The sequence below is a fragment of the Kalmanozyma brasiliensis genome, assembly GCF_000497045.1.
Source record: "Kalmanozyma brasiliensis GHG001 unplaced genomic scaffold PSEUBRA_SCAF6, whole genome shotgun sequence".
In the NCBI taxonomy this organism is placed as follows: domain Eukaryota; kingdom Fungi; phylum Basidiomycota; class Ustilaginomycetes; order Ustilaginales; genus Kalmanozyma; species Kalmanozyma brasiliensis.
In genome coordinates this window covers 268991-296065 of record NW_015961989.1, presented here as the reverse complement: position 1 = coordinate 296065, position 27075 = coordinate 268991, and the positions used below count along the sequence as shown (strand labels likewise).

The 27075-nt window shown below is 58.8% G+C and overlaps 9 protein-coding genes across 9 annotated transcripts; 6 read left to right on the top strand and 3 right to left on the bottom strand.

Moving 5' to 3' along the window:
- Positions 1-786: 786 nt before the first annotated feature.
- PSEUBRA_005477 (Nitrite/Sulfite reductase ferredoxin-like domain protein) lies at positions 787-5283 on the top strand (the record flags this gene model as incomplete). Its single annotated transcript, XM_016438921.1, has 1 exon — positions 787-5283. One exon carries the CDS (start codon positions 787-789, stop codon positions 5281-5283), a length of 4497 nt encoding a protein of 1498 aa, XP_016290201.1.
- Positions 5284-5575: 292 nt separating this feature from the next.
- PSEUBRA_005476 (HAD-like domain protein) lies at positions 5576-6412 on the bottom strand (the record flags this gene model as incomplete). The annotated part of the gene is made up of 1 exon (XM_016438905.1): positions 5576-6412. The coding sequence occupies one exon, from the start codon at positions 6410-6412 to the stop codon at positions 5576-5578; it is 837 nt and encodes a 278-aa protein (XP_016290200.1).
- Positions 6413-8196: 1784 nt separating this feature from the next.
- On the top strand, positions 8197-8826 carry PSEUBRA_005475 (Ribosomal protein L13e; the record flags this gene model as incomplete). The annotated part of the gene is made up of 1 exon (XM_016438900.1): positions 8197-8826. The coding sequence occupies one exon, from the start codon at positions 8197-8199 to the stop codon at positions 8824-8826; it is 630 nt and encodes a 209-aa protein (XP_016290199.1).
- Positions 8827-9448: 622 nt separating this feature from the next.
- Positions 9449-10249, bottom strand: PSEUBRA_005474 (Histidine phosphatase superfamily, clade-1; the record flags this gene model as incomplete). Its single annotated transcript, XM_059465539.1, has 1 exon — positions 9449-10249. The coding sequence occupies one exon, from the start codon at positions 10247-10249 to the stop codon at positions 9449-9451; it is 801 nt and encodes a 266-aa protein (XP_059321647.1).
- Positions 10250-11244: 995 nt separating this feature from the next.
- On the top strand, positions 11245-13536 carry PSEUBRA_005473 (Pyridoxamine 5'-phosphate oxidase, Alr4036 family, FMN-binding domain protein; the record flags this gene model as incomplete). Its single annotated transcript, XM_016438895.1, has 1 exon — positions 11245-13536. The coding sequence occupies one exon, from the start codon at positions 11245-11247 to the stop codon at positions 13534-13536; it is 2292 nt and encodes a 763-aa protein (XP_016290198.1).
- A 417-nt stretch (positions 13537-13953) lies between these two features.
- On the top strand, positions 13954-17988 carry PSEUBRA_005472 (Vacuolar sorting protein 39/Transforming growth factor beta receptor-associated domain 1; the record flags this gene model as incomplete). The annotated part of the gene is made up of 1 exon (XM_016438887.1): positions 13954-17988. The coding sequence occupies one exon, from the start codon at positions 13954-13956 to the stop codon at positions 17986-17988; it is 4035 nt and encodes a 1344-aa protein (XP_016290197.1).
- Positions 17989-20936: 2948 nt separating this feature from the next.
- PSEUBRA_005471 (uncharacterized protein) lies at positions 20937-22796 on the top strand (the record flags this gene model as incomplete). Its single annotated transcript, XM_059465600.1, has 1 exon — positions 20937-22796. One exon carries the CDS (start codon positions 20937-20939, stop codon positions 22794-22796), a length of 1860 nt encoding a protein of 619 aa, XP_059320379.1.
- A 644-nt stretch (positions 22797-23440) lies between these two features.
- PSEUBRA_005470 (Aminotransferase class-III) lies at positions 23441-26158 on the top strand (the record flags this gene model as incomplete). The annotated part of the gene is made up of 1 exon (XM_016438891.1): positions 23441-26158. The coding sequence occupies one exon, from the start codon at positions 23441-23443 to the stop codon at positions 26156-26158; it is 2718 nt and encodes a 905-aa protein (XP_016290195.1).
- Positions 26159-26209: 51 nt separating this feature from the next.
- Positions 26210-26950, bottom strand: PSEUBRA_005469 (uncharacterized protein; the record flags this gene model as incomplete). The annotated part of the gene is made up of 1 exon (XM_016438876.1): positions 26210-26950. One exon carries the CDS (start codon positions 26948-26950, stop codon positions 26210-26212), a length of 741 nt encoding a protein of 246 aa, XP_016290194.1.
- Positions 26951-27075: the final 125 nt, after the last annotated feature.

Below are 27075 nucleotides of genomic sequence, written 5' to 3'. Positions count from 1 at the left end.
CGATTTGCTTTGAGAAGGTCAAACGTGGCAAGACCCTATCGAAGCTCGGCTTGGTGGGCTCCTTGCTTGCTAATCCGCGCATCTTGAGCGGACACACACGGCGTTCGCAAGTGAGTCTGCGCGTCAACTTTAGATGGGAGAAAATCGATTTTGCAATTGAGCCTGCCATTGCTTTGGCCTGCGGAGAATATTGTGGGAAACTCTTTTTTGCCTCTCAGCTGGCGGCGTTAAGGCGTCTCACTCACTCAGTTATGGCGTGGCTAGATCGACGCTGAAATGCAACACAGAGGTGCAGATGCATGGCCGCTCGCTGTTCGAAGCGGCATGCTCCGACAGCTCTCTTCCTTCGCTGATTGAGAAAAGTGAGTGACTGATTGGGTGACTGCCGCCAAGTATTGATGCTGCTGCAGGCCTACCAATTGTTGTCCTGGCTCATCCTCGCTGCTCGACTTTCTTCTCGCCACGGTCAGAGTCACATATCCGTACATCCCTTGTCACTCTCCCTCCCACCTCACCTTCACCCGTCCACCCATCCCACGAACCTCATTCCATCTCTCCGCATCATCCAGTTCGGAGTCGCTCCTCTGGTTCAAGGTCATCATCGGTGGCGTACGCCCTCGTACACCTTCATCTCGATCCAGATCGCAAAGGGTTCATAGTGGCCACAGGTCACCATTCGATTCGGTTCCCTCCGCGTGTTACGATCGAGGCTCTCGCTTCTTCCGACACAGGTAGACCAGTCTGATCACACAGTCACTCGTCCTCGGATCACACGCGTTCGACACGATGAGCTCCATCTCTGCTGCTGGCGCCGTCGCCAGGATTGCGGCGCTCGCTTCGGCCACGCTGGTCAACGTCGCTCCTTCCGGCAAGGCTTCCACCTCTTCCTTCGCTTCGGTTGCTGACAAGGCCGCCGAGCTTAACGCACAGCTCGAGGTTGAGCAGCTCAACCAGCATGTCGAGCTCGGCTCCGTCCTCACTCAGCTCAAGCCCGCTGGCAACGGTCTCATCTCGGTCCTCTCCCACGCATACCAGCAAACCTTCACTCGTCTCGTGCCTCACCTTCCCAAGATCGTCAACACTCCCACTGTCTTCCACGTCGCCAGCACGGGCGAGCACAGCGATGTCATGGCCCTTCGCCAGTCTGGCCTTGTCCTCCTTCACTCTTCCACTGCCGCTCAGGCTCACGACCACGCCCTCCTGGCTACCAAGATCGCCACCTCCGCCAAGCGAGCTGTGCTCCATTTCTTTGAGGATGTCTCTGGTGACGTCGAGGAGGTGACCGATGTTGACCTTGCTTCCTTCGTCGGCTCGGCTGTTGGCTCGTCCAGCGCCGATGCTTCTGCTCCCAAGGCCAACGGCGTCAACGGCCACGCTAACGGTGCCAACGGTGCCAATGGCGTCAACGGTGCCAATGGCCACGCCAACGGTCACGCCAGTGCTGCTGCTAGCGAGGCCGGCTTCGACGACCTCGAGTCGGCCATCGACGCCGCCTACGAGGATGTCGCTGAGCTCGTTGGTCACGCCGTCGAGCCTTTCCAGCTGGTCGGCGCTTCCGACGCTCACAACCTCGCCGTCGTCCTGGGTGCCGGCTCCGAGACGCTGCAGGACTACACTGCCCCACACAACGACCTCGCGGTCCTCGATATCCGACTGGTTCGCCCCTCGTTGCCACAGCGTCTGCTCGACACCATCCCTGAGGGTATCAAGCGCATTGCCGTCCTCGAGCAGAGTGTTCGCAGGACCACCAAGCTTGGCCCCCTCTTTGTGGACGTTGCCACCGCTTTCCAGGGCTCCGAGCGCTCCCTTCCCTCCGTCTTTGTCAGCGGCACCCTCGGCCACATCGACGACGGTGACAAGGCCGCCAAGGAGCTGATCAAGGCGCTCGAGTCTCCCAAGGCCAAGCATGCATTCGTCGTCGGTGACACCAACAAGCTCGCCGCTCGCGCCCAGGCTGCTCCTGCTACTGCTGCCATCACCGGTCCCGTCCAGGTGCCCAAGCACGAGGAGGCCTACAATCTCATGCTTGAGCAAGTCTTTGCTGAGCGTCTCTCCGTAGTCAACTCGGCCAACGAGGAGTCGGACGACCACCCTGCCGCTCGCAGCCCCGAATACGCCTTTGGCCAGGTCCTTGCTCAGCTTGAGCAGCGTGACGAGCTTGTCCGCTCCGTCAACGACGTGCTTCGCGATGGTGGTGTCTCGGGCGAGCTGCACGAGGCTCTCTCGCAGTGGCTCGGCGCCAAGGCCGATGCCAAGAAGAACGTCAGCTCTAGCAACAAGGTCGCTTCGCTCCTCCAGTCGTCTACCTCGGGCGCTGCTCTGCAGAAGATCAAGTCGCTCTCATCGCACCTCTCGTTCAAGAGCCGATGGATCGTTGGTAGCGACGCATGGGCTTACGATGCCGGTATGGGCGGTGTTCATCACGTCATTGCCTCTGGCCGCAACGTCAACATGCTCATCTTCGACAGTGTTCCGTACACCAAGCGAGACGCTCAGGCCGCACACAAGCGCAAGAAGGACATCGCCTTGTACGCCATGAACTACGGCAACGTCTACGTTGCCAGCACCGCCATCTACGCCGACTACACCCAGGTGCTCCACGCGCTCATGGAGGCCGACAAGTTCGACGGCCCCTCGGTTGTGCTCGCCTACGTGCCTTACCGCACTGAGGACGCTCCTGCCCTCGACGTGCTGCGCGAGACCAAGCTGGCTGTCGACTCTGGCTACTGGCCTCTCTTCCGATGGGATCCCAGTGCCGAGGCTCGCGGCTCCGAGACCTTGCGCCTCGACGGCGTGCGTCTCCGTGAGCAGCTGCAGCAGTTCCTCGACCGACAGAACCTCTTCACCACGCTCGTCAAGTCGCGTCCCGAGCTCTCGTACGACCTCGCCGCTTCGCAGGGCAACGCTCTCCGTGACTTGCAGCGTCGCAAGGCCAAGGAGGCCTACGAGAAGATGCTCGGCTCGCTCGACGGCCCTCCTCTGCTTATCCTCGTCGCTTCCGACGGTGGCAACGCCGAGAAGGTGGCCAAGAAGCTCGCTGTGCGTGCCAAGGCTCGTGGTGTCGCCGCTCGTCTCCTCACCATGGATGACTACCCTCTCGCCGAGGAGCTCAAGGACGAGAAGAATGTCGTTTTCCTCACATCGACTGCCGGTCAGGGTGAGGCTCCTCAGAACGGTCGCTTCACCTACAAGGCTCTGCTCGCCTCCAACGCCGCGGCTCTTCCCGACACGGTCAACTTCACCGTCTTTGCCATGGGTGATAGCCACTACTGGCCCCGACCCGAGGACGCTCACTACTACAACAAGCCCGGTAAGGACATTGACGCCCGTCTCGAGCAGCTCGGTGCCAGCCGCATGGCCCCTATCGGTCTCGGTGACGACCAGGATGCCGACGGCTACCAGACTGGCTACAAGATCTGGGAGCCTTTGCTCTGGAAGGCGCTTGGCGTCGACACTGTCGAGGTCAAGGAGGCCGAGCCCGAGCCCATCACCAACGAGCACATGAAGATCGCCTCCAACTACCTGCGAGGTACTATCAAGGAGGCGCTCGAGGACAAGTCGACCGGCGCCATCCCCGAGACCGACGGTCAGCTCACCAAGTTCCACGGTACTTACATGCAGTACGACCGAGACACGCTGGAGGAGCGCAAGGCGGCTGGTCTCGAGCCCGCCTACAGCTTCATGATCCGCGCCCGTATCCCCGGTGGTGTCGTGACCCCGGCGCAGTGGATCCAGCTCGATGACGTCGCCGAGCAGTACGGTAACCAGACGGTCAAGATCACCACGCGTCAGACCATCCAGTACCACTGCATCGTCAAGAGCAACCTCAAGGCGGCCATGCAGGGCATCAACAAGTCGATGCTCGACACCATCGCCGCCTGTGGTGACGTCAACCGAAACGTCATGTGCTCGCCCAACCCGAGCCTCACCGAGCTGCACGAGGATGTCTACGAGTTCTCCAAGTCGATCTCGGAGCACCTGCTGCCTCGCATGGACGCCTACCACGAGATCTGGCTCGACAAGGAGACCGAGAGCTCCAAGACGCTGCTGATTGGCGGTGTGCTGCAGGACTACGAGCCTCTGTACGGCCCTTACTACCTGCCGCGAAAGTTCAAGATCGCCATCGCCGTGCCGCCACGCAACGACACCGACTGTTTCGCCCACGACATTGGTCTCATCGCGATTGCCGACCCCGTCACCAAGCGTTTGGCTGGTTTCAACTTGGCCGTCGGTGGTGGTATGGGTGTCACGCACTCGATGAAGGCCACCTACCCGCGTCTCGGAAGCGTCATTGGTTTCGTCACCCCCGAGCAGACCCTCGACGCCTGCCGCATCGTCATGCTGATCCAGCGCGACACGGGCAACCGTGCCAACCGAAAGCAGGCTCGGTTGAAGTACACCATCGACAAGATCTGGGGTGGCGCCGACAACTTCAAGGCCGAGGTGGAGCGTCGTCTGGGCTACAAGCTCGCCGAGGCGAAGTCGTACAAGTTCGACACCAACACGGACCACTACGGCTGGACGCAGGACTACAAGGGCAACTACCACTGCACCTTGTGGCTCGAAAACGGTCGTGTCAAGGACGAGCCTGGTGCGCCCTTCCGCACGGGTCTGCGCGAGCTGTGCAAGATCCACAAGGGAGCGCTGCGCCTCACGCCCAACCAGCACGTCATCATTTCGGACATCAAGCCCGAGGACAAGGACACCATCGACGCCCACCTGCGCAAGTACAAGATGAACAACTGGGAGCACTCGGGCGTCAAGCTCTCGGCGAGCGCCTGTGTCGCCTTCCCCACGTGTGGTCTTGCCATGGCCGAGTCGGAGCGCTACCTGCCCTTGCTCATGGACAAGGTCGAGGAAATCTTTGAGGCCAACGGTCTTCGCAGCACCGACACGGTCTTCCGTATGTCAGGCTGTGCCAATGGTTGCTCGCGACCGTGGATGGCCGAGGCCGGTTTCGTCGGCAAGGCGCCCGGTCAGTACGTCATGACGCTCGGTGGCTCGCACAACGGTACGCGTCTGTCCAAGATCTACCGCGAGTCGGTCGACGAGAAGGAGATCATGGAAATCATGAACAAGCTCGTGCCGCAGTACGCCAAGAACCGCATCGAGGGCGAGAGCTTCGGTGACTGGGTCATCCGCGCCGGCATCATCAAGCCCACCACCGAGGGCAAGGCGTTTTACGAGGACATGTGCCCCTCGGATGTGGTGCCACCCTCGGCGGCGGCCAAGAAGGGCCCCGCTCAGGCCATCGAGCACTACGACCAAACCTCCTCTGCATAAACTCCCTCATCGATACCACCCCGAAAAGATGCCTTGACTGGTTTCAACACTCTGCATCATTCCTTTTGTATATAAGCGTTCCTGTCGCTGTCACAGTACGTCCCGTTTCATAGTTTCATGCTCTTGCTCAATCACATAGATCCGGATTTATCTTTACTCTGCCGCGTGACTCATTTGAAGAGGTTGAGACTTGAGAGCCTTTTGCACGCACCGTGTTGCGTCGATCGCTATCGCAGGCGATTGTTCTGTTTTGCATGTGTGAATTGCCATCGAGCATTCTACCCATCTGCCCTCAAGCACTCCCGTTGGCCTGTGTGGGATCGTTCTCGGCCTGAATCTGCTTAGGCAATGCCGAGATGCCCTTTGCCTCGCCCTTCTCGGGCTCCTCCGCCCTGATGGTCAGCACCAGTCCGCTGCCATCCTCTTTCCATTTCGCCTCGACGCTCCTCAGATCCTCGACGATGTAGTCTGCTCCCTCCTTGTGCATCTTTTCGCCGTCGTGTGTTGTCCTCAACGCCAAGGTCTTTGCTCCCGCGCCCTTACCAGACCGGATGCCGGGAGGGGCGTCTTCGACGACCAAACACCTGGTGATGTCCTGACCGGTCTTCTCTGCGCCCATGAGGTAGGGTTGAGGATCGGGTTTGCCTTTGGTGCACAAATCCGAGGTGATGAACACCTTTGGCTGATCCGAGACGCCTGCGGAAGCGAAGCCCTGTTGCGCATACGCCTTGGTAGCGGAAGTAACAATGGCCCAACCCCAATTGCCTTTCTCCACCGCGACCGCGGGTCGTCCTTCGTTGATCTGGGCGAGCAGCGCTTTTGCTCCTGGCATAGCAACGATGCTCCCCCCATTGCCCTTGGCAGCATTCTCCTTGGCCACCACCAGAATGTTCGACTCGAATCGCTCCACTTCCGCAGGGAGGTCGGCATCCGAAATGCTAGGGATGAACCGACGAAGGTTCTCCACAGTGCGATAGCCATGGCACGTCTGCATGACAAAGTCGAGATCGAGGTTGTACTGGTGCGCGAAAGAGGCCCAGGTGGCATTGACGGCAGGGGTGGAGTCGATGAGCGTGCCATCCATGTCGAATAGGATCGTGTCCACTTCCACGGTGAGCGTTTGGACCATCTTGACGAGCTTCTATGGGGTATGTGTATGGTGTCGATGGAGAAGGCTTGCGTGTGGAAGGACACGCGGGGTGAAGGTTGAGCAGTCGAGCTTATATGCGATGTGTATCTGCGCCTACGTAAAAGGGTGAGTGAAATGTAGCCAGGTTGATCGACAAGAGAAGATCATGCTTCGGCGACAAAGTCGGCTGTCGGCTATAGAAACTCAAGCGCTGACTCGAACTCGGACAGATCGTGCAGCCACGTTCGACACCACCAAACTGTGTTCGTGCGACTGTCGCCATCCCACGAAACGTGCCTCGGATCCCACTTTTCCTCGAACGGTGACAAGGCACGGCAAATTCAAACACCAATTTCTTCCAACTTGCTCATCGGTGATCAGATACTAAGAGAGCTGATCGGTGATGAAGCAATACTGGTCAATACGGACCCGACGATTTTATGGAAACGAAGACACCAGCACGTGACGTTGGATTCAAAACTGTATCATCTCAACTAGCGCCTGCTGGAGGCGGAAATTCGAGATTGAGCAGAGTCACAGCTTCAACACCAGAGTGGCTGTTGGGATCCTCGAGCGTGTAGCAGCGAGCCAAGCACAGGAAGCCAGCTGCTGCCCCGATTCGCCTGGCCCACAAGAATTTCGGTTGTGCAGCACAGTGAGAGAGGGTTGCGAGAGCTCTAAGCCCGTCGGTCGCCATCAACTTCGCCTTCTGCCCTTCATCTTCGACCATCCACCCCTCAAGATCATATCAAAGTACGTATTGGATGCTCGACAACCAGCAGCGGAGGGAACAGCAATACAGGGAGAGACAGCAACAGACTTTGGCACAGCACGCTCGCAGCATCGACTTGGACAGTGCACCGACAGCATGATAACATGGAGGCAGTGGCAGCATCGACACACGATCAACCATGACCACACATCCTAGCACGGACAGTCTTTGCGCTTCGAACTCTTGAAGCCGTGTTGGACAGCAGAATGGGGTCAGGCGTCAGCATCCGACATACTCCACGATAGGCAGAGATGACATCGACTAGGACAAGTGCAGCATGAGGCAATGCAGGCAGTATACCTTGCAACGCAGGGACAGTGACCGGCATCATCGTAATTGTCGTCTTGCAAGCGTCCCCGTTCGACACAGCGCGAGGGCTGCAGTCCGTCAGTCTGTTTGCAGCGACTAGGGATGCTTGTTCCGCAGACAAGCAGGCGCGGCAGCACTATGCTAGGAGCATGTCTTGCGATGCAGCACCACTCGGTATCCTTGGACGACAAGCGCGACCCCCGATCTTGCACTCGGCGCAGTCACGAGTTCAGTTGCCGCTTCGGCTTGTGGTCGCATCTCACAGTCGCCTTGACGCCTGATCTGGATGTCTGCCAGCGTACGAAAGGACTGCCTCGCCGTGTCTATCGAGCATTGCCTTTGTCCTTGTCGCCAGCGCGCGATCGATCCGCAGCGCAACCAACCTCCAGCACGCCACCATCTCTGCATCGTCACCCCGAACATGCTCACGCCACAATGACCTGACATATCCCTCGCACCGCCAACCCATCATCGCATGGGCCGACTACATTGCACGTTGCTCGCGAACTCTGTCGAAGTTCGAATTGCCAAGCCCGCCTGTCTTTCGACTTCTGTGTTTTCTCGCCTCCGCTGCTGCATGTTTTTTCGAAAGATCTTCAAAACTCGAATTCGGAAGACTGACTTTTACTCTTCCTCTCCCTTCCTCCTCACCTCGACTCACACCACTACCAACTCGTCTCGCATCTCCTTCTCGTCACAAAAGATGGCCGTGAAGCACAACAACATCCTTCACAACAACCACTTCCGCAAGGACTGGCAGCGCCGGGTCAAGGTCTGGTTCGACCAGCCCGGTGCCAAGAAGAGGAGACGCACTGCTCGTGAGGCCAAGGCTGCCAAGCTTGGTCTGCGACCCGTCCAGCCCCTGCGCCCCGCTGTCCGATGCCCCACCCTCCGATACAACACCAAGGTCCGATCCGGCCGTGGTTTCACCATCGAGGAGGTCAAGGCTGCCGGTTTGGGCAAGAAGTACGCCCGTTCGGTCGGCATCCCCGTCGACCACCGTCGCCGCAACAAGTCTGAGGAGAGCCTCAAGCTCAACGTCGAGCGCATCAAGGCGTACCAGGGCCGTCTCGTGGTCATCCCCAAGATCACCAAGAAGAACAAGGACAAGAAGGTCGATGTCAGCACCATCGAGGCTGTTCGCACCGTCTCGTCGGTTGTGCCCCTTCCCGCCGCGGTCGAGGCCGAGAAGCCCCGTGCCATCACCAGCGAGGAGAAGAACTTCAGCGCTTTCGAGACCCTCCGCAAGGCCCGCGGCACTCACCGCGCCGCCGGCAAGGTCAAGGCCCGCATCGCAAAGAAGGAGGAGGAGGCCGCCAACGCCAAGAAGTAAATGTGCTTCTTCGTTTGGTTTCTCTCGTTTCTTGCAATCTTTTCTTCATTCTGCATTCGTTGCATTCACAGACCGCATCTTGCTCAGTGATGCACCCCACCCGGCTGTCGTCCAACTTTCTTTCTCTTGGGTTAGATGATGGTCGGTCCGGTTGTTTCACGGGCGTTACGGTCTGCCATTCCTCTATGATGATCGTCTCGCCGATCATCTGTGTATTCTCAGCATCACGTTCTCTGCGCCTCTTCCAGGTGTAGGTTCACACATCACACTCAACCCCCAAAAATCCAAAAGAGATGATTCTTCCGTATCGCACCACGAGTGGTTTGCATTGTCTGGCTTGTGTAACAGTGGACTGAGCTGGGCATCGGACAGACGTGAGGCGAGGGGACGACGGGAGGAGGGAACCTGTGCATGCGCAAACGCAGGAACTGGATGCGTATGGAGGGAGAGGCTCTGACGGATCTTGAACTTTCTCTGGATCTCTTGAGGCTGGCACGTCGCACCGCCTTTGGGAAAGCTGCTCGCCGCCTCTGTCCGTGGTCCTCTCGCACCGACTGTCACCAGCACCTCAGCATTGCCTCTGTATTGTGCGGGCTGTGTCCGTGTGTATTGCCGCATGTTACTATAGCTTTGTCTGCAACCCCTCCCCCGCCTCCTCCTGCCTCTGTTGCTGTGGGTCGGTCCATCCCAACCCCATCCCGACCTCCTCCACGTTATCAGGCACCATCCCGAAATGCCACTCCCTCTCCACGCCGCCGGGCAAAAAACTCGCATCACCGTTCAACTCCTGCGTCCACCCCTGCCCTCCATCCCTCCTGGTATATTTACTCAAGCTCGCAGTGCCCGCGCCGACAAACTTCGTCCGACGACCATCCGCGTCGTCGTCGAGCAACACGCGGCCCATGGCGATGATTGTTGCTGCGTGACTGCACAACAGCACACGAGAGATGCCGAGCTCTGCGCAGCGAGTTTGGATCCGATCCAACACGGTTCGTGCACGTGCGTGAAGTTGCGAGATGGTCTCCCCCGCGGGATCCGGGTGCAGGAGGGGTGACCAGCTGAGTGAAAGTTCGGGAATGTACTCCTTCATATATGCCGCAGGGGCAGGTGTGGGGTGTGGACCGGTACCAGCGACTGCGGTGGGAAACCACTCTGCCAACCCCGGCTCGGCTACCAATTCCAACCCCAGCGCGGAAACGCTCGGCAGAGAAGTCTGCAAGCATCGATAGTAGGGGGACGAGACGATCAGCTGCGGTCGCTCCGATTCGGGAAGGCTGGAGAGATAGGACGCGAGGTGCCGCGCTTGCGATTGCCCGTGTGCTGTGAGGATCGGATCGCGCGGTCGGTTCGTTGTAGGGAAGTTCTCGGCGCCGATCCAGGACATCCGGAAGCCATGGCGGCAGATGTAGATCGTATCCAGCATGCTCGCGATGTTATGTCTATGGGTGCGATGAGAAGAGACGGAGCAGCTAGATCAAGTCCAAGCGGAGGGAGGGGAAGATGATGAGAATGTGGGGTTCAAGCGAGTGACATGGTCGTTGGACCCTTTCGAGCTCAAAAGCTTCTTGACAGCAGTGCCAAAGCTGCGCCGGTGCGCAGTGGAGCCGGTCCGGCAGTTTTCGCACGAGAGACCTTTTTGGTGCTTTTCGGATCCTCTTTTTAGTCTTGAGTTTTTGCCTTTCTTTGCACCAAAATAATGTTGCTGGCGGCCAAGAAACCTGAACTGCTGTCGCCTTCAACCGTCATCCCGCCGGTACTTCGAGTGCTTTGTTCGTGAGCAACACCGAGTCTTGGGCATGCAAGCCGGTCACTGACGATAATAACCGGTCTCTGCGGCCTGACCGCCAGTTCACCTGCCATTGGACAAGGTACACGGAAAGGGAAGAGGCTGCTTGACAGCACGATCGACTCTTAGCAAAGACTGCGCCTGCAGCGTTAATCCTCCACACTTGCGTAGGGGAATTCGAGATTTCGGCGGAAAACTAAGCCTCAGCACAGCGCAGTAAGAGCAGGAAGACGCCGGCGACCTTTCCACATCTTCGCACTTTTCCGATCGACATATCTCTCCTACGTCTGACATTGCGTACCGTCCAGGCTGATTCATTGATCCGACCAGCACAGAGACGCTCGAGCCATCCCTTCCGGTAGCCGGTGTGGGGTTCACATCGTACTGCCTGTCGACGCCCTGCCTTCGCTCGCGACCACCACCTGTCCCGCCTTACAAAGTTCATGCCACGACTGCCGGCGCTGTCATCGCCTTTCCTTCGTACCAACCTCGTCGCAAGCTCTTTGCATCGTCTCGCCAGTCCTTCGCTCCCACTTTCTTGCATTACTCCTGCGATCAACCCCTTCGCGCGAAGTCCATCCTTTGCTTTGTCAAGCCGCATCACCTTCGCAACCCTCGCCGCCTTCGACAGCATGCCTTCCGTCGCCGAGATCCGTCAGCCTCCGCCTACCACCATGCTTCCTCCTGCGAAACGGCCCAAGATGGAGGCGTCGACTCCCATCGAGGTTGAAGCGGTCGCTGCAGACTCGACTTCGTACCAAGACGTCGCCCCACTCCCCGAAACCAAGGAGAGCGAGCGCGTAGACGACCTCGAACCCATCCCCGCCTGCACCTCGACGCTCGAGTACCGCAACGGCATCTTCCTCGCTCCCATGGTGCGAATCGGCACGCTTCCGACTCGTCTACTTTCCCTCGAATACGGCGCCGACTTGGTGTGGGGTCCCGAGATTGTCGACCGAGCCATCATCGGGTCTGAACGAAAAGTCAACCCCGCCACGGGCGTCGTCGAGTTTCTGAAGGACCACAAACAGATCTTCTCGTGCCATCCCATGGAGCGACCCTATCTCGTGTACCAGCTCGGATCGGCCGATCCGGAGCTTGCCTACCAGGCCATCAAGACCATCACACAGGCCGACGACGTCGCTGCTGTCGACCTCAACTGCGGCTGTCCCAAACCCTTCTCCACCCACGCGGGCATGGGAGCTAACATGCTCTCCACCCCCATCTTGCTGTGCAACACGCTCAAGGCGATGCGTCGCGCTGCGCCCGCTCACGTCGCTGTGACGTGCAAGATCCGTCTCCTGCCTACGCAGGAGAAGACCATCGAGCTGGTGGACAAGATCGTGCGCACTGGCGCTATCGAGTGTCTGACCGTCCATTGTCGCACCAAGGACATGCGCCCACGCGAACCGGCGCTGCTCCACCGCCTGCGCGAGATCGTCGACCACGTCAACACCGTCGCTGCCGAGATGGGCCGCACCGTCCCCGTGGTGTGCAACGGCGACGTGTGGGACGCCACCACCGCCCCGCGCATCAAGGAGCTTACTGGCGTCACCTCCACCATGATCGCTCGCGGTGCCGAGGCCAACCCCTCATGCTTCCGCCCAGAAGGCAATCTCAGCCTCCCCGAGATCATCGCACCTAAGTGGGTGCGCTACTCGATCGCACTCAACAATCCTATTGGGAACACCAAGTACTGCATGTCGCAGCTCGCGCTCAAGCCCGCCGAGGCGGGCAATGCGAAGCATGTAAGCAAGAAGCAGCTGAGCGCGCTGCGGATGGGGATTGCACAAGCAAAGACGCAGGAGCAGCTCGCGGCGGCGTTCGGGATCGATGCCGAGGAGGTCAGGGCGCAGGATGTTGAGAAGGAGGTTCTGAAGGATCTGCGCGAGGCGCTGGATGCGAGGATTAAGCAGCATGCGACCAGTCATAGCGGATCCGGCTTTGATGGGCAGCGTCTCGGAGCTGTGATCGGCAATTCGAGCGGTTCTTCCGGTCCATCGTCGGGTGGACAGCAGGCAGGAGACGGCCACGCCTCGGGTCCAGACCAGAAGAAGGCTACGTCCAACTCGCCGCAGCCCGACTGGAAGGAGATCCTCGCCAAGAGCATCGGCGAGAACATCAAGGACGAAAAGTCGATCCTCTACTACGCATTCTCGACTGTCGAGCCGCCCAGCTCGGTGCACGATGCAGCCAAGCCGCACGTACGCTACGTCGTCCACCGCGGCTTCGTCAACGAGAAGCGGGATGGTGATGCCGAGGGAGGCGTTGCGTCTCAGAACCCGGCTTTCGGGTCTAGCCCGTGCCTGATGACGACGACCGACGTGCGCACGCCCAAGGTGCAGCAGCTGACCTCGCAGAGCAGCCTCCGCTCGCACGGCGAAGATGGTAGTCGCGGCGGCGAGTGCGAGATCGCTTGGTGGATCGAGAGCACCCAGATGCAGTTCCGAATCTCCGGCACGGTCCACGTGCTGCCTACGAAGGACCACCCGCTTCGATCGCTGTTCCCCTTCGAGCGCCTGTCGCCACCCAGGGCGCCGGACGCCATGGACTCCGACGAGGCTTTCGACTGGGACGGAGAGCGCACCAGGATCTTCAACAAGCTCAATGCTGGTCTGCTCGCATCCTTCTGCAGACCCACGCCTGGAACGCCGCATCCCAACGCCGCAAAGCTCGACTCGGCCAAGCCTAAGGACGACACCAGCTCGCCCTGGCCCCTGGAACTGCCCCAGCCTGGTAAGGAGGAGAACGACAAGCAGAAGGAACAGCTCAAGGAGAGCGAGAAGAACTTTGCGCTCGTCGTCGTCGAGCCGTACAAGGTGGACCTCGTCAATCTGGCTGAAGATACGAGGACCATCTATGAGCTGGTGTCCGGCGAGAATGCGGCCACGGGCAAGTGGACCAGTCGCCGTGTTGTGCCCTAGATGGCCGTAAGAGTCGTCTCCTTTGTCTTTCGTACTGTCTCGCCTTTGCATGCATCTGTTCCTCCTTTGTTCCATATCGTCGTTTACGCTCCGTCGCAATCTTAAGAATCGCAGAATCATGTTCTGAGGCGAACCACCAAGAGCTGAGAGCGAGAGCGAGGATGAAGGGGTCACGCACAGACCCGCCCTGTGCCGCGATTTTTACTCCACTTTCGCGCTTCACCTAAAATATGAGCATGAGCGTGACAGCCTCGACCGGACCCTGGCTGGACACCAGCAGCCTTTGCCCTTCTCACACCATACTCACCTTCACATATCGGCTCGACATCAGATACCTGGGCTCGGGTGTGAGAAGCAGAGAGCTCCGCAGCGAGCCGTACATTCGACCATTGCGCCGCGCGCGAGAGCCGTGACAAGATGCACACCGCCTTCGACAGCTCGCCGCTCCTGACGGGCATCAAGGGCAAGCCGGAAGCCATTGTCGCTCACGGTGCAAAGCTCTACGTCGGATCGTCGACAGGCGCATTGAACGTCTTCCGCACCGACCAAAAGCCAGCGACACAGCAAGCAGAGGCATCGTCATCAACCTCACCGTCCAAACGCCCACTCTCGCTCCATGGATCACCCACCAAGCCCGCCTCCATCCTCTCCTCCCGAGCATCGACGCGAGATCTCAAGTCGTCACCGCCAGCATCGAGTCCAGTAAAGTCAGTGGCACAGTTCTCGAAACGTTCGATAGACCAGCTCGGCATCGTCAAGGAAGCCAATCTGCTGGTATCGCTGTCCGATGGGTTCGTCTCGCTGCACGATCTGTCGACCTTGGAGCTACGCTCGCAGTTGCTGCAGACCAAAGGAGCGACCACGTTTGGCATCGACACGTCAATACAGAAGCGTGTAGCGCCCCAAATACCCGACTACGGCCCTGGTCCGCTCGGCGCGAGAGCATCGAAGAAGCTCAATCCCACTGCGTCTCTCAGCTCGCGAGCATTCCGACCAGGCGCGATCGGCGATGCAGGTGGCGGTGCCACAGGAACAGGGACAGTGTCGAGAAATCGTTCAAGCGTCTTTGATGTTCCGTCCAAGGATTGGCAGGCTGCTAGCATGAGGGGCATGGATGCGGTGGCTAGGTATCGCGAAGAGGAGAGAAGAAAGGCGATGGAAGGCGCGCGTTTTGGCGGAGCTTCAGCGGACACAGACGGTCAAGATGGCGTCATGACGCTGGTGACGGTGCTAGCTGTCGGCGTGAAGCGAAAGCTGCTCGTTTTTCGGTGGGTCGATGGCGAGTTCTGGGATACGCGAGAAGTGGCGCTGCATCATACACCGCGCAGCTTGGCGTTCGTCGCACCGACCAGGCTCTTCATGGGCTACAACGTGACCGAGTACGGCACTATCTCGATCCCGCTCGCTGCCGAGTCGACCGTCTCATATACCCATCCCACATCGGGATATGGAGGTACAAGCAACAACAGCAGTGGCCAGCTTCGTCGTGAAACGCATGTCCACCCTCCGGCCAACTCCACCTCAGGACCGCTCGTTGATCTCACCTCGTCCAGTCTCTCGTCTTGGCACGTCGAAGACTTTGATCTCTCCATGAACAATGGAGCGAGTAGCGAGGATACGCATGCATCCGCAGGTGGTGCACATGCAAGCACGAGCATCTCGATCGCGGGCGGAGCAGGAGCCGGCGGATTTGGCGCAGCGCTCGGCGGTCTCGGCGGGTTGGGCGGCTACATGGGCCTGAGCAGCAAAGGCAAGATGTCAGTGCTCCACGTGGATGGAGGGGAGGTGCTCTTTGTGCGCGACGCCTCGGGCATCTTCCTTGGCGCCGACGGCCGACCCACTCGACGCGAAGGAGTCGAATGGAGTGCCAGCCCGCTCGAAGTGGCCTTTGCAAAGCCATACGTCTTTAGCGTCCTGCCGAGCGGATCTGTGCCGTCACTCAAGAACAGCTCTCTGCCGAACGCGAACAATCCGATCCTCCAGATCAGGTCTGTCGGCACTCTGTTCGCTGTCCAGACGCTCTGCTTCCCACCAGCGTCTCCAGCGGTATCTTCGTCTAGGGTGCCCTCCTCCAGCTCGACGTCGCCACCGCAAGTCCGGCTCCTGACGCCATCGAGCGGAAACAAGCCACCCATCTTTGTCGTCGTGACACCGACAGACCGGACGACGCTGGAAAGGGAGGGAAGTACCATTTGGCAGCTCGAGATGCAAGGCTGGAGTCGGCAGATCGACGAGCTGGTCGAGAAGGGCGAGTTTGAAGAGGCTCTTGGCTTGCTGGACAGTGTTGACAATGTCATCCTCGAGGACAAGGACGAGCGCAGAGCACACGTGCAGGGCCTCTTTGCAGTATCGCTCTTCGCCGACGAACGATTCGACGAAGCCGTAGAGATGTTCATGGAGCTCGACACCAATCCAGCCAAGGTAATTGCGCTGTATCCACCAAATGTCGCGGGAGAGCTGAGTCGCAACAAGGAGGAGTGGTTTCCCATCTTTGGTGGGAAAACGCCAGCCAAGCTCAAGAGTCCCTCGTCGGATGCCGGCGATGGGAGCCCCACACCAAGTCACGCGACATTGACGACAGCCACAGCAAGAAGCCGACTCGGTGCCTTTTTGCCTGCACGACGACCTCAGAGCATCGTCGGCGAGCCAGCTGGAACAAGCAGCCTGAGCTCGAGTCCGTCTCACGCGAACATGACCAAGCCGAAGCCGACGCGAACTGCGACGGGTGCGACCAACCTGACGGCGCACGAAGCGGACTCCCGAGCAGAGACAGGGTCGATTCGATCGGTCAAGACAGCGCGCGAAGCACCCGAGATGAAGGCGACAGGGTCGGGCGCGAGCCGAGACAGCCGCGCTGCAGCAGAAGCTTCTTCGCGCAAGGCGCTGGACGCGCTGGGCAAATTTCTGGCGGACCGTCGACGCATCTTCAAGCCGATCCTGGAGTCTAGTCCGCACCACGAGTCGAAGGACCACATGGCCATGTCGCAGATCAAGCGCGATACCAACTGGCTGCTCTCGCTGCCCAACAAGCCGTTCGGTGAGATGGACAAGGACGAGCTGATCGCGGTGGCGCAGACGGTCGACACGGCGCTGTTCAAGACATTCCTGCTGACCAAGCCGGCGCTGATCGGCCCGCTCTGTCGAATCGAGAATTGGTGCGAGGTGGAGCAGGTGGAAGAGCTGCTGAAGGAGCGCAAAAAATACTCGGAGCTGATCGCGCTGTACGGTGGCAAGGAGATGCACAGTAAGGCACTGGGTCTGCTGAAGCAATTTGCAGAAGACGAGGACGATGTGGAGGAAAAGATGCGACCGACCGTCCAGTATCTGCAGAACCTCGGCGCCGAGTTCATTGATGTCATCCTCGAGTCGTCGCACTGGCTGCTGGAGGTCGATAGCGAGCTCGGCATGGAGGTATTCACGGCGGACACGGGCAAGGTGGGATCGTGGCCGCGGCTCGAGATCGTCGACGACCTCAATCGGTTCGACAAGGGGTTGTGCGCCGTCTACCTCGAGTTCATCATCGAACATGCAGGCGAAGCAGATCCAGAGCTGCACGACAAGCTGATCAAGCTGTATCTGCGAAGAGCAGCAGAGCTTCGGGAGCGATTGCAGTCTGGCGAAGCGGCGCAGCGTCAAGACGGCGAGAAGAAGGTCGGAGGTCAGAGCGAGCGAGACCAGCTGATGCAGAAGCTGCTGAAGTTCTTACGCTCCTCGACCCAGTACCGCCCGGAGCAGATCCTGGTGCGCCTGCCTGCCGACGACGACGACCGAGACATGCTCGAAGCGCGAGCGCTATTGCTAGGACGGATGGGTCAGCACGAGGGTGCACTGAGCATCTATGTGCGCAAGCTGCAGGATCTCAAGAGGGCCGAAGAGTATTGCTGTGACGTGTGGCAGTTCCGCGCAGCAACAAAGCCGACGCCCGCAACGAGCCAGTCGCAGCAAGCAGGCAAACGCTCGAATCATCAGCAGAGTCTGTTGGTGGACCACGAACAGAAGCAGCTCGCCGACCAAGAGGTGTTCTTGACGCTGCTGCGCATCTACCTGGACACGACCTCGAAAGCTTCGCTGCAGCTGGATGCTGCCCTTGGCCTGATCGAGCGACACGCAGCGCGTATCGACCTGCGATCCGCACTGGATCTGTTGCCAGCGTCGGTGCCTGTGTCGCAAATCGCCGACTTTGTCAATGTCAACCTACGAGACTTGACGCGCCGACAGCACGAGGCCAAGATCATCCGCGAGGTGCGCACGAACCGCAACTGGCAAGTGGAGGAGACGCTGTGCAAGCTGCAGAGTCGACGAGTCAAGGTGGGCGAGTCGAGGACGTGTCCGAAGTGCCACAAGCGGCTGGGCAACAGCGTGCTGGCGGTGAACCCTGTGAGCGGTGCAGTGATGCACTACTTCTGCTCGATCCATGCTGAGCAAAAGGGACAACAGCGGAGACCATCGTAGCGAGCAAAGAGCCTTCAGACTTTGACGCTGGTTCGACTCAGCCCCTCGATCAGGAGGCGTCGCGACTCTAGTCTTTCCTCCTGTCATGTCACTCTGTCACAGCTCAATGTAGGTCACGAGGCCGCAATCACCCTTCTGACAAGTGCACATCGGTTCATCCGACGGCGAGTCTGCGCAGTGGCACTTTGGCTCAATGCGTTATTCTCCCTTTGTCCTGACGCGAAGGGCTTAGCTTTGGGAAAGTTCCCACGATAGAGTTGTCACCGCTCTCCCTATTCGCATGGGTATTCGCGCGCTTGAGCTAGTGCGGAACAAGCTCCCTTGGAATGTACTCAAACACATGCAGGGTCAAGTGCGAGTGCAGGGGCTGTGAGATCGAGGCCGTGTGACTCGATGCCTTTGGGATGGTAATCGTTGTGGGTTGCGCTCAAGATGTGATTGAATGCGACAAGGTTAGCCCCTTCTGCGCACTCATTCCTGTTCCGCTGAGGCCCCTTTTACGTTATGATCGTCTTCAGTCCCGCCGTTTGTGTTAAGGTTTTGCGCAGCTCATGCCGGCGTCTGTGATCCGCAAATTGGCCCTGTAGGCTAACGATGCCCTCAGGAGCTGAGCTACCTCCTGGAGTGATCAACGGCACGGGTGGAATCGGATGGAGCAAGAATAGGCTCGAGAGAGTGCATAGCGCAGGGTGGCTTGGTGGGGACTGCTGAGGTGTGTCGTTGCCGAGATGAACTCTATTTTCTCTGCATAGGCGACCGACGGAAATGCGGCTCTGCATTCCATGCATCGAAGCTGTCATGGAGATGCAATGTACCGTACAACTTCATCTTGGCTTCCCCGTCAGCCAGAGAGTCTTGATTGACGCATCCAAGAAGGAGGATTGGTGGTTTTCAGAGCGTCTGAAGCTGCCGTCATCATCCAGTGACCATTTGCTGGCAAGAGTGTACGAAAAGTGGTGGTGACCCGTGGCGATGTCGGTCGGTCTGTTTTGCTGTCGAAGGCGACAAAATGATGGTAAGAGGTCAGGGTGGGAATATCGATGCGAAAGCCTTGTGCAAGATCGGCTGGAATCGCTTCCGTCGGCAAGATCTTTGCACCTCTGTGCAGCCACTCAACTCTCACGCACGTTCGCCTCGCCCTGCTACTGTATCGAACGACCAGTAGCCTGGTCGAGACTGCTCCAATCTCTTCTTTAACTGGGTCTAAGTCCAGACCGTTTCCAGGCTCAGCGAGAGAGGCCAATCGAAGAGCTCGGACCCCTTTCACGAATTTTGGGGTAGCCCCAGAAAAGGCGCACTACCGCTCTCAAATCGAGAAGGAGGCAGGCGGAAGTTCAGCTACGAGCTGGGAGGGGTGGCACAGCCTTGCTGCAGATGAAGAGTGTGGTCCTCGCCCTGAGGGAAGCAGAACAGAGAGAGAGAGAATGAGGAGCATGACCTTTGATTCGTCCGCGATAAGCTTTTCACAGGGGCTTCTCGTGGTCCTCTGTGATGGATCCTGCGAGGATGGTTTCTTGGAGCTGTACTTGAGCGCAGAAAGCAGCATTCTCAGGATAGCGTGGCTCCCCAAGTGCTATGAGAGCTCGACAGTGTGTCCTATCGCGGTACGCGGATATAACACCGACCCGACTCGGCAACGCAACTCGTCCCTTCCGCCATCCCCTGACAAACTCGCTCCTCCTCCTCATCACTTTTAGAATAAACCATCTCCCACGTCGCCCATCACCATCACCAGCCGTCTCCGTATCCTCAAAGAGACTCTTCCGCCTAATACACCCTCTCTCACTGCCTTGGGGTCTGTCCGCATAGCCGAGGCTTCCGAGATCTACGCCGCATCGTCTCGCTTCCGCTCCATCGCTCCCCTTTCCAGTTAGCCAAAAGATTAAGAAAGAAAAACATAAAAAAAGGGAAAAAGAAAACAGAAAGAAAGACACAGTGTCCTCGAGCAACACTTGCCACTTCTGACGACGATCAAGGACTAACACTCTAGACCTGCGTTGGATATCCTTGAGCAAGGGGTCAAGACGAAGAAAGAATCACGGCCACCAAAGGATCAAGGTTTAGCTCTGCGAGGATCCAAGCCACTTCATTTCGCTTCGGCTTTATCGACTTTGGCCCGATCTTGATTTCTTCGAGCTAGAACGGCACCATCTCCGCAGTTCAACCTCATCGCGCCCACCTCTGCTGATTTTGCAGAGTGACGGCGTAGAATCTCACTTCGGTCAATCACACGCGGAGCACTTCCGATCAGAGAGCCCCTTTTCCCACGTCTTAAGGTTGCACTGCCCTTGCAAACCTTGTTCGCCCAGAGCAACCGTCTCAGCAGATTAGCGCAGCCAGATTGCGCTTCGGTCGGACACGCTTCCGTTGTGCCCTGCTCAAAGCTTTGTGAACTTGGCGTGACGCTCGACTGCGCATTCTCGTCAACCTGGAAGCCAAAAGCTTGTCATTCGACCTCACTCGCCTTCCTCTCTCACCACCACCACCAACTCACCCCTACACTATCCCGAGCACTCCCTCGCCCCTTAGAAACCTTCAACATCTCCTTTCACGTACTCCACGTCACACTTTCCTTCTTCGGGGCATCGAGGCAGTGTTCTCACAAGTCGAAAGCAGCGAAAACGTCGGACGTGGTCAACCCGACTTTCTTCTCGCTTCTTGCCTCTACTCTTCCGCTTCCAACAAAGTCACCCCTTACCTCAGCGAGATCACCTTCCAACCTTCCTCACACATACCAGTTTCGCTTTCTCTCCTCCTCTGATTCCATCCAAACGAAGCTTGTCACCATCGAGAAGAAGGAAGAACCTCGAGTCAGCCTTATCCTTGACTCGTTCCATCTTCAGCAACCGTCGCTTCTGACAAAGTTGGAGGCAGACGCTTACATATCCACCTTCACACTTTCAGCCCAAATCTTTGCTTTCTGCCACCATCGACACTAGAACGGACTGATGCCCACTTTTGCCGAAATATATGCTGCGTGTCTGTACACGGGCGGCGAAGGCTACCCTCTATGGAACCCATCACCGCTCCGTCTTGGCGACGTCGGCTATGTTCGCGACGGTTCTTTCATCAGGCTCTACAATGCTATCGATGGTCCCGGTCGCTTGTCAGATGCAGCCAGCATTCCTCTAGCGCGTCGTTCGGACCTCTCCCATCCTCTCGAACGTACTCGCCGCGATTCGGACGTCAACGCGTCAAAAGAGGACGCCGAGGATGCAGTCGAAGCTCTGACAGAATCCGAGGCAGCGTCTCGAAGGTTTTCGTTGGCGTCATCGAACCTCTCTTCTTCTCCGGGTAGATGCCCTATCGGCTTGTTCAGATCTCCTGCTTCGGATCCTGTGCTCCCCTCGGCCGCCAAGAAGGGCTCGCCGACCTTTGCTCATAGAGCGCTTCGCTCGGGCACGCCTCCTGAAGGTCCCCGTCCTCCCATGCGGCTGTCGGTCGACCATGAAGTACCCCAGCTTTTCGACATGGGTCCACGCACATCGTCAAGCTATAGCTGCATTGGCGTCAAGGGCGGTACGGGTATCCCTGGCACGCCTGTCAGCGTCAAGATTGGATTCAAGAGCTCGGGAGGAGACGGCGCTATTCTCCTTTCTCGTGATCCCACCGAGCGCACACGGCTCAAACATATCGGCGTGCTCAAAGCACACATGAAGGCTCATTACAAGTGGATGATCGAGACCTATGGTCAGATCGAGGCCATCGGCACCGACGATCTCGCTCTCATCTACGGACAGGACCGCACTTCGGACTGGGCGGTAGCCGTGTCGCGCGATGCAGCTCGGGGAGCAGAGGTCGAGTTCGAAGTCTTCGGCTGTGCATCGGCCGGCTTTTGGGGAAATTGGTCGCATACGCTCAGTGCCTGTCAACGCGGCCCACATCGAACGCAAGCTGGAAGCGAAAGCGGCAATGTTGATCAGATCGAGCCTCCGTCGCATCAGAGGCCCGACAATCCCAGCTGGGGTTTGAACATCGAGGGCGGCGTCGTCAACGCGTCATTCTCCATCTCGCCATCGTCGTCCGACGATCAGGAAGACCATCGACACACACGAGACCAGCGTCATTGCAAGTCGGATCGGAAACACAGCATCACGTGGTCGCCAGCAGCCCACGCGGCTCCGGATCAAAGCATCTCGATTCGTCGAATCACCTTGTGCAAACTACCCGGACTGGGATTTCTCCCAGCATGGCCGAGAGCGGCCGCCGAGCCTCTCGACCCTGACGTCGATCGAGATCGCGACCACCCTGCTGATGCGGTCGCCCAACAGGTTGCCAGCGGGGCCGACGCGAGTGCGAACCAGCACTGTTTCGAAGACCCGTTGAGAGTCTTGCACCAATGGATCCACGAGCGGGGCGATGCGAACATGCAGGCGTCGATCGCCTCTGATGACGACTGCTTGCGTCTACTAGCGCTACTCGGACACAAGCGGGCAGCCATTATGGGGCTTCCAAAGGCCGTGCGCACGGCTGCTGACCGCTTCGCTTGCATAACGGTAGACGATGCCGGCTTCGCAACCGTCTCGATCGATGTGGATCGAAGCGTAAAGATCGCAGCTGCCCTCTCGGACCTTCAGACTCAAGGGCCGCTCACGCCGTCTTTGACGCACGCAGACAGCCCCTGTCGTGGCATCGACAAGGACCTCGGAAGGCGTTCCAGAGCGGCAAGCGCTGTGACACAGGCAGGGCGAAGCTCTGGTACAATGGAACGCGCCGCTCGTCTGTCTTCGCACTTCAGCAAGATACCTCCGTGCCATCTCATGTACAGCGTCGGATCTTTGCTTTCCTCCCTTGTGCTGCCGCATTGATGCCGCTTTCTCTGCGACACTCTTCGAGGTGAATCAGAAACGGTCCCTGAAGACGTGCAGAAACACCACTCGGGCTTCCGTTCCGCTTTGTTCGCCATCACACCTGTAAGATATACACACCCCCGTCGTAGACTCAGATGAGTGAAGCATGCTGTACATATTCTTTTCGTTTCATTTCATGTTGTATAAATAGATCAGCCAGACCCGGTACAGTGTGATTTGACGGCGGCATAAGAGGATGTATCTGTTCGGCGTTGTTCGATAGGTCCTGGCGGAGCATCGATGGGGGGAGCCGCGATACGCGCGCTTAACCCAAAGGGCGATTCGAGAAGAAGAAAGCTCAATTTTTGCCTTTTAGCCGGTTGGGTAGCCGAAGCCTTGACTCGAGGGTTCGGAACAAGTGCACGGGGCGACACTTGTTGGGGTCGAGTCGATTCGCATCATACGTGATAGTCGTCTCTTATCTTCTTCCATCATCATCGTCGTGCTCAAGAACGTTCGTGCTCGGATTAAGGCACCCGCACCTCGTCGTAGCTGTGGACGACGGGGATATATCATCACCCACTTGATCGCATACGACGGCTCATAACCTCCTCATCGACCTTCTCACCACCTCTCCGACCCTCATCGACCTTCCTCTCACCATGGCGCATCTCTACCCGCATCTACGACTGCACCAGGTGTTCGGGGCGAACACCGATGTGGGCAAGACGATCTTCACCACTGCGCTCTGTCTCGCCTCCTCAGCCCTGCCCCTCTCTGCCACGACCACCCCACCGACGGATGTCTTCAGCGCCGCCGCCCAAGGCCAGGGGGAGCAGGTGCACTATCTCAAACCCGTCTCCACCGGCGCCTTGACCGACTCGGACGATGTCCACATCGCCCGCCACTCCCCTTCGACCCGCTACAAGACGCTGTACCGATTCAGCGAGCCCGTGTCGCCGCACCTGGCGGTCGAGCTCGAACGCCGCGCAAGGCTGGCGGAGCGCGAGGTAGGACAGGAACCCTCCCCGCCGACCGACGAGGAGTTTGTTCGTGACGTTGGGAGGTGGATCCATGCTGCTGCGGCAGAAACGGGACAGGGAGTGGCGTACGTCGAGACGGCAGGCGGGGTGCATTCGCCGGGCCCATCGGGGCTGTCGCAGAGCCATTTGCTGAGGCCACTGCGATTGCCGACCGTGTTGATCGGATCAGCCGAGTTGGGCGGCATCAGCACCACCAGGTCGGCATACGAGTCGCTGTTGGTTGCAGGGTACGATGTCGAGGCGGTGCTGCTGTTCCCTTCGGAGAGGTATGGGAATGTGGAGTATCTCCGACGGTTCTTTGCGGAAGAGCATGGCGTGCCGGTGTTTGGGCTGGGCGGACCTAATGCTGAAGGCGTATACGGTCCACCTCCCACGCGCAACCTCGACAACGCAGCGGATCGAGCAGCAATGATGCAGTTCTACCGCGGTCTTGTCGCGGGTCATCCCGATCCGCCTTCCGCCGAACACGACGAGGGGGGCGTCTACTCGGTCATCCGACATCTTCGCGCCAAACACGCCGCGCGCATCGCCAACTTGGGCAGCATGGCCCAACGCACACGCGATACCGTCTGGTGGCCCTTCACCCAACACCAGCTGACACGAACGAACAAAGAAGTCAACGTGATCGATTCCGCGCACGGCGACTTTTTCGCTACGCTCGATCAGCGTGGTTCGGCGAAGAGTCTCTTGCAGCCGGTGTTGGACGGGAGCGCCAGTTGGTGGACCCAGTGTTTGGGGCATGCGCCACAACGGTTGGTGTTGGCGGCGGCGCATGCGGCGGGGCGGTATGGACATGTGCTGTTTCCTAATGGGACGCATGAACCTGCGTTGCAGCTGGCAGAGGTGTTGACGGGCAAGGGGGTGGAGGGGGCGAGTTTGGAGAGCAACCCCGGGTCGGGCTGGGCAGATAGGGTGTTTTTCAGTGATGATGGGAGTACGGGGATGGAGGTGGCGCTCAAAATGGCGCTTCAATCCGCCATTACCAGGTATGGGAACAAGGCGAGCTCAGAAAAGGCAGCGGAGAAGGCAAAGCCCGGCCAGCAAGCGGGGTATAGGGGTGGAAGGGCCAAGCAGGAATGGGAGGTGTTGGGATTGAAGGGCAGTTATCATGGAGATACCATCGGTGCGATGGACGCGTGCGAGCCGAGCGTGTATAGCGAGGCGGTGCACTGGTATAGGGGACGAGGGTTTTGGTTCGATGCGCCGACGGTTGAGGTGCGCAACGGAGGGGTGGTGGTTAGTCTTCAGGTTGCGGATCAGGACGTTGCGGATCGGATGCGTGCACGACACTTGCCGGCATCGCTGGCGATCGGAAAGAAGGACGGCTTGATCTTCGAACATTCATACGCATCGATGCAGGAGGTGTACGACGTCGAGTCGAGGTTGCGCAGCGATCCGTTGGTCGAGGTGTACCGCACTTCGATCCGCGATCAGCTGCGCATGCTGACGGTGGAGCAGGGACGCAAGTTCGGCGCGCTCGTGCTGGAGCCGCTGGTGATGGGTGCGGGCGGGATGGTGTTTGTCGACCCGCTGTATCAGCGTGTGTTGATCGACGTGTGTCGTGCCAGTGAAGATTTGTTTTCGCTTAGCGACGCGCCTCTTACGCCACCATCCACCCCTCTTAAGGAGAGAGAGGGCTGGCAAGGCATCCCCGTCATCTTCGACGAAGTCTTTGCGGGGCTTTACCGCTTGGGACCCTGCACGCCTGCAACGGTGCTCGGGGTGACACCAGACATCTCGGTGCTCGCCAAGATTCTGACGGGTGGCATGGTGCCCATGTCGGTGACGCTTGCGAGTAGCTCCATCTTTGATGTCTTCAACAAGTCCGATTCCAAAGTGGATGCGCTGCTTCATGGACACAGCTACACGGCCCATCCGATCGGGTGTGCGGTGGCGCTCGAGACGCTCAAGGCGATCAGCGAGCTGCGCACTTCTCCGGCCTGGCAGGCGTGTCAATCGGACTGGTCGACAAGCGAAGGAGCGGGCGTTTGGTCCTTCTGGTCGAAAGAAGCGGTTGAGCGGTTCGCGGCGCTGGACAACGTCGATCACGCCATCGCCATGGGATGCGTGCTCAAAGTAACCCTCAAAGACACCGGGAGCGGAGGGTATACGAGCACCGCCTCGGTCGACATCCTCAAAAAGCTGCGCTATGGGAGCAGTGCCGAGCAGGGCCACCCGAGTGTACCCGTGGAGGAAGGGGAGGAGAAGCTGCCGTACAATGTGCATGCAAGACCGCTGGGGAACGTCATTTACCTCATGTCGAGCTTGAACAGTCCCAAGGAGGTGCTTAGGTTGTCCGAACGGGTGCTGTATCGGGCCATCGAGGAGGCTCAATAGACTCCGTTGGGCAATTCACACACACATGACGACTGCACTAAATGAAACTATTCACTCCCCCTCATCCATCATCTCGGCGAGCACACCTACAATCCGCCTCTGCTTGTCGCACTCGCGTTTCTCGCTAGTCACCCGGATACCGGGCACGCCCGCCCGTCGCAGTTCCTCCTGCTGCCGCTTGACACATGCATCCCATCTCCGCAGGATGTCTTTGCGTCGACGCTCGTCCTCGTCCCTCCTCGCGCGTGGTTGCGGGTACTGCTTGTCGGCGGTCGCTGCGAACTGCCGGTAGTCTTTTGTCAGACGTCGTTCGAGGTCGTGCTGTTCCGTGCGGAGGGCTGATAGACGCTTGAGTAGCGTACGGTCCGAGGAGAGGGTGGAGAGGATCGGGAGGGATTCGGCGAACGATAGAGAGGATAGGTCGCGCGGCGCTGCTGGTTTGGGTGGTGTTGGGATGGGAGCAGGGAGCGGAGGGGAAGACGTGCTGAACGGGTTGAACGAGTACGGGTCGAATGGGTCCGTCGCGGTGGTGGGGGTGTATTTGGAGGAAGAGTTGTAGGTACGTCTGCGGACGGCTGCGTCTGATTCGGGATGGGAGTAGGTGGTGGTGGTTGGAGCGGTGGACGATGATGAGGTAGAAAAGGGGTTCGATGCCGCAAAGGAAGAGGAGGACGGTGCGGCACTTGATGGGGCTGGAGCGGAAGGGGAGGAGGAAGAGTCCTGCTGGCGACGCAGGATACCGAGCAGGCGCTGTACGCCGTGTGGATCGTCTTTGTTCTGTGTGAAGTCCATGGTAGCTACCCGCACTACACAAAGGCTCGAGAAGGATGAGGTCGAGAAGGTCGAGGAGGTGAGGAAGAATTCACTTCAGGGTCTGTACCAACTTTTGTGCCTTGACCCTCCACCTCTGCGCCAGG